Source organism: Myotis yumanensis, unplaced genomic scaffold (assembly GCF_028538775.1).
Source record: "Myotis yumanensis isolate MYYU_CA2020_CCGP unplaced genomic scaffold, mMyoYum1.0.hap1 SCAF_1, whole genome shotgun sequence".
In the NCBI taxonomy this organism is placed as follows: Eukaryota; Metazoa; Chordata; class Mammalia; order Chiroptera; family Vespertilionidae; genus Myotis; species Myotis yumanensis.
In genome coordinates, this window is record NW_027223752.1 from 216,146,219 (window position 1) to 216,160,061 (window position 13,843).

At 39.6% G+C, this 13,843-nt stretch overlaps 1 protein-coding gene across 1 annotated transcript in view; it reads left to right on the forward strand.

The window, feature by feature from the left end:
* Positions 1–4,279, forward strand: part of SMIM14 (small integral membrane protein 14) — a 68,980-nt gene extending 64,701 nt beyond the window's left edge. Inside the window, exon 5 of the mRNA XM_070397746.1 lies at positions 1,145–4,279. Coding sequence (XP_070253847.1) covers positions 1,145–1,177 — 33 coding nt within the window. The 3' untranslated portion in view covers positions 1,178–4,279. The remainder of the gene's footprint in view (positions 1–1,144) is intronic.
* The last annotated feature ends 9,564 nt before the right edge of the window (positions 4,280–13,843 follow it).

A 13,843-nucleotide genomic window follows, 5' to 3' on the forward strand; every position in this document is an offset into this window, starting at 1 on the left:
GCTTTCTCCTTAGCCCTTTTTCTTACTTTCTATATACATTTTTATTTTATATCAGAGATCTACCTCCTCATCGCTTGGAGCTAAAGAAATCCAATTTAATAAACTAATTTAGAAGCCATTAAAAATGATAAGATTACAGCCCTCTGAGCCTTAGATCTTTGTTAGTACTAGTAGTCCCACTGCTCTAAGAAGCAAGAAAACATATCGAATAATTCCAAATAGAAAAATTGACCACCCTCTCTTCGGGCCTCATAGCATGTCAGAGTAAATAAATAGAATCTTCCTGGCCCTGACCGGTTTGGCTCAGTGGATAGAGCGTTGGCCTGCGGACTGAGGGTTCCCGGGTTCGATGCCGGTCAAGGGCATGTGCCTTGGTTGTGGGCACATCCCCAGTGGGGGGTGTGCAGGAGGCAGCTGATTGATGTTTCTCTCTCATTGATGTTTCTAACTCTCTATCCCTCTCCCTTCCTCTCTGTAAAAAAATCAATAAAATATATTTTTAAAAAAAAATAGAATCTTCCTGAAGATTCCTGAAGTGCTGATATTCCCTTTACAGTTCAGGTGCTTTCTATTGCAAGTTACAAAAATCAGCTCAACCTGGCTTAAATAAGTGCTTTATTGGTTTACACATCAGAAAATCCAGAGGTAGAGTCAGTGTTTAGAAAGTTTAACAGTGCCATCAAAGACAATTCTTTCATCATACCATCAGCTTCATGCCAAGATGGGCTCCCTCTGTACTCATTAGATAGCTGCCATGTGCGTCCTCATTGACATTCTGTAGTGAGAAACAAGTCTCGAGTTCATTTTGTACTGTACTCAATCCATCACCTTAGCAAGAGAGAAGAGGCTACCTTTATTAGTTTGAATATCACCTGTGGAGCTGTTAGGGAGAGGAGTTTCATCCAAAACATACCACTGTTAAGCAATTTTCCTTTCTTCCATAGCACAGGGAAGAATGAGACAAACATTGGTGAAACACTAGTAATCTAGTGTTCCCTTGTGCAAAACCGTATGAAAAAATCCTAGTAAGGATATGATTTGAGATGGGAAGTTGGGGGACACTGCTGCTCAGTTCTTACTAAATGTGTTAGATTGGTTGCACTGGGATTTAATAAGTCAGTTCTATAATTTTTCTCCAATACAGGGACAAGATCCACCAGCCCCTCCTGTGGACTAACTTTGCAATATGGGAAGTGAAAATAGTTAACACCTTGCACGACCAAATGAACGAAGATGACCAGAGTACTCTTAACCCCATTAGAACTGTTCTTCCTTTTGCATCTGCAATATGGGATGGTATTGTTTTCATGAGCTTCTAGACATTTCATTTGCAAGCTTATTTTTGCCTCCTGTGTTATCACCATTCCTATTCACGGTGTATTTGAGTAAATGATTATATTTTTAAAAAATTACATGGGCTTTTTGGTTACCCTAAACTCAAACATTCCATTCATTTTGTTTGTAACTGTGATCACAATTTTGGTGATGATTTCTGGCCTGATTGAAGGAAATTTAAGATCTCTGCATTTAAATATTTTAAACAGTTTTGATAGATTTTAAGGTTGCTTTTTTCATAGGCTATTTATAAAGTTATTTGGGGTTGTCTGAGGTTTTATGAAAGAAAATTAAAACCACACTATATTTCTACTTACCTTAGTAGTTTATTTGTGTGTGGGTAGCAGTTCTTGGGACTGTGGCAGCCTTTGGAATATTTTACAAGTTACGGCTGAAATCTGCATCATCCATTACAACTGGCTTATGTGACTAGAAAAGGAGGAGAGAATAAATTATATATAACTGTTTACTAAGGTTTTCATTCCCATAAAAATGTCTAATATTACGAAAACTTTAAATAAACGTGATTTAAATATGGTGGATGATTTTCTGTCCATTATATGACATATGAAGCCACTGTATATTAACTAGCCTTACAAGGTTCATGAAAGGAGGAAAATAGTTAATTCTTTTTGCCTTTGCCAGGTATAATCTATTCAGTAATAATTTAATCTGTAATTTATTTCTTAAATGAGTGCCTCTCAGAAAGCTTCCTTTTTGTTCAGACACTTCCCTGTTAAATGAAACTCTTAAAGCTAACTGTATGGGGAGCCTGTTTGCTTACTGACATTTGAACACTATTTGCTTATTTACTCTATTTTCCTTTGAAGAAAAATAAATTTTGAGTATTTTGTGGTCCTTCTGACTTTTAAAAATATTTATTAAATTCTTGGTTTACTCCAAGGGAAAAGGAGAAAAATGAGGAACAATCAAGGATTTTTTTCTTACCCTGTATCTCATTCTTATTTGGTAATGGAATGGATTGGGGTGGGGAAATATAGGCAAAATTTTGAACTGTATGAAAAGTAAAAGGTTGCATTGTTTTGGTTAGTTTGAAAGAAAATGAATACAACTGGCATTTTAAAAAGGCATCACCTATGTGGTTATGGAATTTTTTTCTAGCAAGTGATTACAGAGGATTTATGGGGGCTAGAAGAAATTTTGCTATCAATGTAAGGAGTTCCCCCCCTAGACTTGTCTAGCTTTTCACTGTATTGATCTGAGAAATTGTATGAATTGAATAAACTTCTCAAAATCATTGTACTGTTTAAGAGTCTCTGATATAGTTGTGTGACACTCCTAGGGTATTTCCCCCCCTTTATTATGATTATGTTCTGGGCCATAAACATTGTAAGGGCTTCATTTCATTATATAATCCAATATTGACTGCTTGCATTCCTCCTGTGCATCTTGGCTTTGTGCTCAACTTCTTGAAGTAGTATAACGTATTCTTAATTGTCTAATCAAGGGTATTGTAACACAGGTAAGTCAAATCCTGGATAAATAAATACCACAGACTTACGGTTTTTCCTCTTGCTGTGGCGTACTGGAAGCCTTCCCAGCTCTATAGCTACTATCATATTTAAAGCAGAACAGGCAGGAATGGTGTAAGATGGAGCTAAATGCCTATAAGCATTCCTATTTCTGCCCTTGCCCCCCTGAACTTTGAAGGCTTACACATACATCCTAAGTCTGTTCTCTAAACTGCTAGAAATCCTGGCAGGGATCCTGATGTATTCACTGAATCAACGGCTCACAAATAATTGAGAATTGGCTTTGGTAGAAGATGTGGCTGTGACATGGAAACAATGTCTAGTGTTAGTTAGAGACCTGGAAATCTGGATTCTTATTCCTAGTTCTTCATTTCTGTCACATCCACTTAATTGACAGAACATCTAGAATATTAACCTTTCCCTATATGGATCATCTAATTAGTAACAAAAGTTTTTAGTGGAGTATTTAGTCTTGGGTTTTTTGCTTGTAAAATATCTGCAGTTCTAAAAAAACATAGTGTGCTACTACATATAAAGTATTCCTATGAACCTAAGTAGTAATTTATATTCTTTTTCTTAAAGCTTCCACATGTGGCCTTTTTATTAAGCACACTCTTATTCATTACTTGGCTTGTAAACATTCACCTGAATTATGGCTACAAGCATTTTTAAATAATCTGGAAAAAAGAAAAATAAATCTTCACATTTTAATCACTGCAGGCTCTTAAAACATTCCACAAATGCCATTCAGAATTTATTTTTAGAGCCACTTAATGTCCCTTTATGCAAAATAATGTTTTGTTTTTTGCTTTCCATTTGGAAAAAAAGTTAATATTGGAACTATGTTTAGTAAAAGATTTTATCATGTAGATACCCAAGCACTGTTCCCTGGTCAGCAAGTCATATTTTAAACAACTTGTAGAGATTTTCCGAAGTAACTATGAAGTTCAGCTATTCCATAGTTACCTTTAGTGTCTTTGTGTGGTATGTAATATGATAGTGTTTATGGAATAACCAAATTCTTACATTTTCAAAGGAACATTGGAAATTTTTCACTTGGAATGAAAGTCTGTCACTCTAAATGAATATGTGCTAAACTTTGACCAGCTCAGCTTAAGACATAAAATAGCAACTTGAAGGAGAAATGGGAGTTTACAGTTAATGAGTTAAATTTTTGTTGTTGAATTAGTAGGTTTAGTTTTAACATTATAATATTTCTCAATGAAAAATCATGTATTTGTTACCATGTCTGATGATTACTTTGTTAAAAGGAAAGTGGCCATATGCTATGCTAAATGTTAATTGCTGTTTTTAAATGTTTAATCATGCCAAACAAATCATGTCTGTGCCATCCAGAGTTTATTGTAATCTCTTACTGAGTACTTGGATTGGGATAAAGGGCTTGTACTATGCACTTTTTATTAATGAATAAATAGAAAATGTTAGTAACACTCATTGTTTTCTGTTTGGCTTTTGTTGGAAGAGAACCAAGTATCTTCTGCTTAGTAAAATGTTAACATCCTTTATTAAACAGTTTCTTTGTAAGCCTTTTTACCCCTAACTAAAGACTTTCCTGCCTTAGCCGGTTTGGTTCAGTGGATAGAGTGTCGGCCTGAGGACTAAAGGGTCTTGGACTCGATTCCCATGAAGGGCACCTGCCTGGTTGTGGGCTCGATCCCCAGTAGGGGGGCATTCAGGAGGCAGACAATCAATGATTCTCTCTCATTATTGATGTTTCTATTTCTCCCTGAAGTCAATAAAAATATATTTAAAAAAGACTTTCCTAAAAGAGAACTTTAGGTTATAAGAAATACATTAACATTATAATAGCAGTATGGGGCCTTACAATTAATCCAGCAAGTACAATTTTTGTGTTTACAACATACAGAACAGATGTAAATCTAACACCAGGGCATGCACCCCCAATAAAAGGGTTAAGATTTATCCTTGCAAATGTTCTCGGTCTTCGTTTTTATCTAACAACCTTAAAGACTACACTTTATCTTGTCTCCCATTGCACCTCTGTCAGCGTTCTCTTACTTTCCCATTTTTACTAGCAACAGCCTATTGAAAGTTGGCAGTCTCAAGCTTCAGTCAAGCATGATTCTGTTAGCCAAAGCCAAATCAGAAAATACAAGTCTTAACAAAATCTTGGCAGCTAGGTAGCATTGAAAATGATGGACTTGGGGTGGTGAACACACAATCTATAATAATAAAAGGGTAACATGCTAATTAGACCGAACGTCATTCCAGACGTCCTTCCTGATGAAGCCGGGGTTGGAGGGAAGCCAGCCAGGGACCCTGATATAGTTGTGTGACACTCCTAGGGTATTTCCCCCCCTTTATTATGAGGGCGGCAGGAGGAGGGAAGCAGCCTGGGTTTCTGGGTGCTGGAGGAAAGCCGATGCCAGCAGCCAGGGGAAGGAAGGTCTACTCTTGCACAAATTTTCATGCATCAGGTGTCTAGTCTATAGATATATAAGCTTAAGCGACCAAACGACCAGTCGACCGGTTGCTGTGACACGCACTGACCACCAGGGGGCAGACGTTCAATGCAGGAGCTGCCCCCTGGTGGTCAGTGCACTCCCACAGCAGGAGTGCCGCTCAGCTGATTGACCCATCCTGGTGGCCCACCAGCCCGGCGGCAGCCACTCACTCCATCAGTAGTTCTGCAGGTCCAATATGCGGAGAACGGGCCAGGCACCAACGACCAGCACTGCTGGCATGATCCCAACAGCACCACCGGCCTCTGGAAGTCAGCCTTGGGCATCGCGGCCACTTCCCCTCCCTAAATGCTCTGCAAGGAAGACACAATATAAAAGCAGCTGCCAGGTGGTTCCTGACAATGGACACGAATGTCAGCAGGACAGATCCGGATCCCGGGATGGCAAGGGCGTCCCACTGCCCACCCGGAGGGCTGATTTCATCCCACCCCCACCCCCACTCGCCTCAGGATGGGCACCAGATGCAGGGCTCATGGCTGGTGAGCCTATCCCAATCAGGACTGACTGGGTGCAGTGGGGCCGGGATGAGCAGGAGTGGCAGGTGGTGTTGGACTGCCAGTTTCGGCACAATCCCTGCAGGCTACACTGAGGGACCCCACCCATGCACAAATTCGTGCACTGGGCCTCTAGTATAATATGCAGATGATGCATTATAGAATTGTACCCCTAAAACCTATATAATTTTATTAACCAACTAGAGGCCCGGTGCACAAAAGTCATGCCCTCAGGGGGGAGTCCCTCAGCCCTGCCTGTGCCCTCTTGCAGTCCAGGAGCCCTCGGGGGATGTTCGACTGATGGCTTAAGTGGGGAGCGGGCTAAGCCATCAGTTGGACATCCTTAGCGCTCCCTCCACCACTGCGCTTGCCAGCTGTGAGCCCGGCTTCTGGCTGAGTGGCGCTCCCCCTGTGGGAGTGCACTGACCATCAGGGGGCAGCTCCTGCATTGAGCGTCTGTCCCCTGGTGGTCAGTGCACATCATAGTGACTAGCCATTCTACCATTGGGCCGATTTGCATATTAGCTTTTTATTATATAGGATGTTACCTCAATAAATTTAAATTAAAAAAGAAAACTATAGTTTTCCTATTGAAGAATGGGTAGGGCCCACCCAGAAAGTGTGCCTCAGTAGCTGAGCATCAGCCTATGAACCAGGAGGTCATGGTTCAATTCCCAGTCAGGGCACATGCCCAGGTTGCAGACTAGATCCCCAGTAGGGGCCGTGCAGGAGGCAGCCGATCAATGATTTTCTCTCATCATTGATGTTTCTATCTCTCCCTTTCTGAAAATTATAAAAATATATATTTTTTAAAAGAATGAGTAGGGCTGATAATTTTCTCCCTCTACAACATCCAAGCAATTTTTTTTCATTGTCACATTTTAAGAACTTAGTCACAGATGTAAACTGGCAGCAGTTAAGGTTGAAATCCTTTGCCCTCTCATATTAATAATTTTTTGTGCTAATATATGAAAGCATCAGATATTCAAAGAGTGTTTTTTGTTGTTTTTTTTAAAATATATTTTATTGATTTTTTCACAGAGAGGAAGGGAGAGAGATAGAGAGTTAGAAACATCGATGAGAGAGAAACATCGATCAGCTGCCTCCTGTGCACTCCCCACTGGGGACGTGCCCGCAACCCAGGTACATGCCCTTAACCGGAATCGAACCTGGGACCTTTCAGTCCGCAGGCCAACGCTCTATCCACTGAGCCAAACCGGTTTCGGCTTCAAAGAGTGTTTTTGTTGAAGATGGCTGACAATTTTTAAAATCACTCTAATTTTCACCCAGTTCTCAAACTTCTATTTTTATTGCAGCAATCTTATTGTGTGCTAAATAAGAATATTTAGTATTGTCAAAAGTGTTTTAGCCTTGGGGAAAAAATGTTAAAGTAGCTTTGTGTGATTCCGGCATAATGTTAAGGTAAGCAATTCATTCGGATTTTAAGCTATTCTCACAACTAAAAAAATATGACAGAGGCTATAGCATTTAGTGATAGCTTACAGTGATTCTCAAACACTCTGGTTATGGGACTCCAAAGAGCTTTTGTTTATATGGGTTATGTCCATCAATATTTACTGTGTTGTATCCCAGATTAAAACATTGAAAATATTAAATATTTTTAAATAACAATAAGCCCAATACATGTTAATATAATAAAATGCTTTAAATAAAAAAAATAACCATTTTCCAAAATGAGAACTTAGTGAGAAGAGTGGCACTGCTTTACATTTTGCAAATCTCTTTAATGGCTGGCTTAATAGAAAAACGCTGGTTTATCATTTTTACTTTCACATTTTAATGTTGCAGTATTTTCCCTTCTTATGGAACTGTATGTATGCTAGTTTTCAATTATTAAAAGACTAATGCTATTTTGAGCATCCTATGCCTTGACAACATCCATTTATTTTAATACAATCTTTGGGTAAAGCCATTAAGTGAGGTAAGATCATAATGCAGAAACTACAAGAGATTTTGCAGGAATTGCAGGAAAGACTTGGATACTCCAAAGCATTAAGATAATTGTAACCCCAGCTGCTGTCCAGAATGCTAGAGTCAGTGTGATCAGACAGCTTGGAAAATATAGGATTTGCTGGGCCGGTGTGCCTCAGTGGTTGAGCATGGACCCATGAACCAAGAGGTTGTTGGTTCAGTTCCCAGTCAGGGCACATGCCTGGGTGTCAGGCTTAATCCCTGGTAGGGAGCATGCAGAGGGCAACTGATCAATGATGTTTCTCTCTATCCCTCTCCTTTTCTCTCTCTCTAAAAATAATAATAATAATAATAATAATAATAATAATAATAAAAGACATTCATGAAGCATTCTGAGAAAAAATATTATAAAAAAAGAAAATATAAGATTTGATAAAACTAAGTTGAAGTACTTTACTGAATAAATCTTGTAAATTTTATCTATGTCAATTTTATCCAGTCTCTCTAGAAAAATTTAGTAGTCTTGTATAGTATTCAAGTTACTTTTAAGAGTCAATGTTATAATTTATATGGCCAGAGTGTCCTGATTCTCAGAAGAAAAACAGAGGTGTAAAAAGATAAGAGACACCTTGGGACCCAGATGGGTCCACTTCTCAGAAAAGAAAATGCATTTTGAGAACAGACAAAGGACAAGATGCACTTTGATTTGGTTGCTGTGCCTAGACCCTGACCCCCTCTGGGAGTTTGCCTCAGGAATGCTGACCATTCTCGGGTCCCAGGTACTGGCTGGTGGAGGCGGGTTTTAACACCATTGAAAAGTGACTATCTTGTTATCTCTCAGAATTCAAAATTCTGGAAGAAGATACACGGACCACAGATTCTGCAGTCACCCCCCTGCATGCAGCATTTCTTCCTTACCTCTATATAATCAGCCAGCTGGTAGGAGGTGTTAGAGCAGATTTCTGGTGGATGACCTGCTGCTCTCCCATGCTGCCGGCATTATTGGAATAAATGCTCATATGATTCAACCCTGTCTCTGCTTAATTGGTTCAAGTAGTGATAGGCAGCCTGGACCCATTTGTTCAGTATCATTTTCTGGTGACTCTGGTGGGATTACAAGTGGAGAAATTCCTCTGAGGTGAGTACTGGGGATCCACTTGCTGCCTGGACTGGGAGTTCCTGGGGCTGAAATTCGAGACGCTATTTGCAGTGTGGCCAGGAATTTTCCTATGGAGTCCCACTCTCAGCCCGGCAATTCCCTTCCTTACACTTAAGTTAAGCATTTTTGCATGACATGAGAAGCATTTGCGGCCTCTCGTCTGGGCTTCTTTGTAAGGCACAGGAAGCACTTACTGTGTGTAGCACCAGAAGCCTTCCCTGCCTCTCTTCTGAGCAAGCCTGATCAGTGGGTTTGTTTTGTTTTGGTTTGGTTTTGTGTGTGTGTGTGTGTGTGTGTGTGTGTGTGTGTGTGTGTGTTTAACACAGGACATCTGAGGTTTCTGTGGCTGGACAGATAAGCACAGTGTAAAGCTCTTGTCTGTGGGTTGTGTGCGCCTGTAAATATTGTACATAAGAGTGTCTCTGTTGATTGTTCTTTTGTGTCTCTTTGTTGTTTGGTTTAATTTGTTTTAAAGATGAGGGCATACCCCACTTTGCTGGGGTCCCCAGCTGCTTATGGCGGGCTGAACCCGGGGCAAGAATTGCAGGGACTTCCCAGTCGCTGCCAAGAGTTCTTAATCTTGGGGACCCTCCCTGCCTCCCTCTCAAGGCATTAGCCGCCTGAAACACTTAGCTATAGTGAGAGATCTTGTCTGTCTGTAATGCAACTTTGGTTACAGGTGTTCGTTGCTTTTTTTCTTATCTTTTGGAGATTTAGTTTGCTCTTCACCATTTTATGAACACAGGGGACCCTGTGTCTCTGCTGTTTGGGCTTTGCACCACTCAGACCAAAGGTCATTTGCTCTGCTGGGTTAGTGTGAGATAAGATTCTAAGGGTTATGTCCCAGTCTCCCCTTTTGAGAGTACTCATTTATTTACTTTAGGGGTTGTTTTTGTTTTGAAGGGAGGCCCCGGCAGCTGGAAGGCCCCAATTGGCCCTGATCTCTGGCCAGGTCTAGGGCCCCCTACCTGTGCACGAATTTTGTGCACCGGGCCTCTAGTAGTAATAATAAATGTTTTGGTCAAATATGTTTGACAACCTTCCCAGGGTTTGAATTTTAAGAAACTTGCCCAGCGGGTGTGGCAAAGTGGTTGAGTGTCGACCTATGAACCAGGAGGTCACAGTTCAATTCCAGGTCAAGGCATGTGCCTGGGTTGTGGGCTCAATATCTAGTGTGGGGCGTGAAGGAGGCTGCAGATCAATGATTCTCTTATCATTGATGTTTCTATCACTCTCTCTCTCTTTCTCTCTAAAATCAATAAAAATATATTTTAAAAAAGAAACGTTTTATTGACCTATAATTGGCTTTAGGTCCTTCCAATAGACCCTGGAATGCCTCAAGAATTTTTTTCTTTCCTTATGAAGGAAATTTTTATGCTTAAGATACACGGGAAGCTTTGTCAAATGAAGAAATAATGACTATATTTCTATATGCATATTATTAAAATGGATGTTTTGAAAATTATCTAAAAATTTCTAGGAGTCTATAAATTCTAATATACTTTCATTTATTACTCTGTTATTCTAGAATATTGTATTTAACAGAAAGGACAAGGTTCCATGTCGACTGCATTATAATCAGATCCATAACCCTATCATTTTAAATTTTTTTTTTGTCATTTAGAGACAGTCACTGTTTTGTTATAATGCATTTGCAAAAATGTTACATCTTCTGAGAGATCCATGGAAAGGACTCTGATTTATTTTAAATTACATATCTCTGAGAATAGATTTTCAGATCATCCCCTTCAAACTGTATGAAAATTATTTTTTAAATGTTTTTATTGATTTTCAGAAATAGGGAGAGGGAGAAAGAGATAGAAACATCAATAATGAGAATCATTGATCAGCTGCCTCCTGCATACCCCCCACTGGGGATGGAGCCTACAACCTGAGCATATGCCTGAACCCATCCATGAAGGATTTGTTTTATTTTTAAAAAAATTTTTAAAGTAACATATTTTGCTCAACAGCTTTTATTTTCTTTATTTTTATTGATCTCAGAAAGAGGAAGAGGGAGAGAGAGAGAAAGAAACATCAATGATGACAGAGAATCATTGATTGGCTGCCCTCTGCACATCCCCCACTGAGGATCGAACCCGCAACCCAGACATGTGCCTTTGACTGGAATCAAACCTGGGACCCTTCAGTCCGCAAGTCGATGCTCTACCCACTGAGCCAAACTAGCTAGGGCGTAAGGAATTGTTTTTAAGTTGTAAGAGGAACCTGTTTATAAATTGAAACCCTACATAAAAATTGACATAGAAAGCAGGTAACAGTAGAACTGTTCAGATTTGAAGAAGGGAGAGACATAGGAAACCCAGAACCCGGCCTGTTTTAACCTCCCACTTATTCTCTCCTCACAGACTGACACACCACCAGAGAAACTTAGAATTCGTGAAACATAATTTGAAAATACATCAAGAAGTTCTCAAACTCTTTGTTTTCAGGACTCCTTTAAACATTTAAAATTTGAAGACCCCAAAAGTTTTTTCATGTTGATTTGTATCTACTGGTATTTACCCTATTAGAAATGAAAACTGACAAATTATGAAAAATGCATTATTTTCTTAAAAACGACTAATAATTACATGTTAACATAAGTAACATTTTAATGAAAAATTACTATATTGCCAAATAAAAAATTAGTAAGATTGGTATTGCTTGACTTTTTAAAAATCCTCACCCAAGGATATTATTTTTCATTGACTTTCAGAGAGAGTGGAAGGGAGGAGGGGGAGAGAGAAAGAGAAACATTGATGTGAGGGAGACACATTGGTTGCCTCCTGTGCACCCCGACTGGGGCTGGGAAGGAACCTGCAACCTAGGTACATACCCTTGACCGGGAATTGAACCTGTGGCCCTTTGAATGCTCTACCCAGTGAGCACACCAGCCAGGTCATGCTTGACAGTTTTGTAAATCTAAAAGTCTGCATTCAATATATTACAATGTCAACGAGCCTCTAGCAAATTCCAATATGTTAGTAACAGAATGAGAGTGAATAAAGCAAGTAACATTAGTTTTATCTTTTTATTTTATTTTATTGATTTTTTACAGAGAGGAGAAGGATAGAGAGTTAGAAACATCGATAAGAGAGAAACATCAATCAGCAGCCTACTGGGGATGTGCCCGCAACCAAGGTACATGCCCTTGACCGGAATCAAACCTGGGACCTTTCAGTCCGCAGGCCAACGCTCTATCCACTGAGCCAAACCAGTTAGGGCTAGTTTTATCCTGAAGATGTTTTGACCCCCTGGATCCCTTGAAAGGGTCTCAAAGACTGTGCATCTTGAGAATGGCTATCCTAGATCCAAAGGTCCATTCTAGCTAATATTGATATTCTGATTTAATTTCTGAGATTTTACTGATTGCTGTGAAGATTGTGATGATTATCAAAATACTAACAAAGAATGTAAAGTGAATAATAGGTAGAAAAATGTTGAATTCATAGGAAGGGGAAGAATAGAAAAGTACATTATTTTATTTTTTATTAGAAAGCCAATTGTAATAGGTAAATCTATATGCCAAGTTAAAAATGATACCCCCTCTTATAGTATAACTCACATGCATTGCAATTATTTATGTGTTCATGTCTCCTACTAGCCTGTGAGTTTGGAAGAAGGAATTGGGTCTTGATTCATTTTGCATCTTTGGTCTCTAGGATAATGTCTAATGCACTAAATATTTGATGGGTGATAGAATTTAACTGCATAGAATGTACAATGCCTACATATACTATCACACTTTACACTTGGATTGCGGGAAACGAGTTAAGTCGGCTCGCGTGAATTGCTCGTACTCCGCGGGAGCCGTCTTAACTCCGTTCATATAGATTTGCGGTGGAGTGCGGGAAACGTGTAAACTCGGGCCGACTGTAACTGCGTATTACCAAATATTTTTGTTTGCCGTTCACAAAGATACCTACCTGCGTATGCGAACCGCCATCTTATATTTTGGCGGGAAATTCACCCGACACTGTAGTGTTTATACAATTCACAGCAAATTATTTTATTTAGTCAACATTCAACAGTTTTTTACAAGTCATCATCATGATCCTATCAATAAAACCATCATCTATGCGATATTTTAAGGCAGCGGTCTGAACCTGTGGCTCGAGACCCCTTTGGGGGTTGAACGATCCTTTCACAGGGGTCGCCTAAGACCATCGGAAAACACATATTGAATATATAATTACATATTGTTTTTGTGATTAATCACTATGCTTTAATTATGTTCAATTTGTAACAATAAAAATACATCCTGCATATCAGGTATTTACATTACGTTTCATAACAGTAGCAAAATTAGTTATGAAGTAGCAACGAAAATAATCTTATGGTTGGGGGTCACCACAACATGAGGAACTGTATTAAAGGGTCGCAGCATTAGGAAGGTTGAGAACCACTGCTTTAAGGTCTTTATAACCTAATCGATCTCCTCATGATGTATCTTAAAATGCTTTGACTTCTAGTACAGATTGTTACCTGATGTAATTATTTTTTTAAAAAATATTTTTATTGATTTCAAAGAGGCAGGGAGAGGGAGTGATAGAAACATCAATGATGAGAATCATTGATTGGCTGCCTCCTGCACGCCCCCTACTGGGGGTCGAGCCCACAACCCAGGCATGTGCCCTTGACCGGAACGGAATCGGGGCGACACTCTATCCACTGAGCCAAACCGGCTAAGGCCCCTGATGTAAGTCTCAATGAGAGAAACCAAATGTCATGACTGCTTGTATTTGAGGTTTAAATGCCCGTGGGATGGGGAAAGAGAAACAGAACTTCCTTCCACATTAAAAGTGGGCAGGCTCCATATGTTAATTTCACCCTCCCCCATGCACGGGACTTACATGTGGCATATTCTGCTAAGTCTCATGCACAGACACCCCAGATCCTGCATTTGGCAGGAGCTTCAACTCTAGA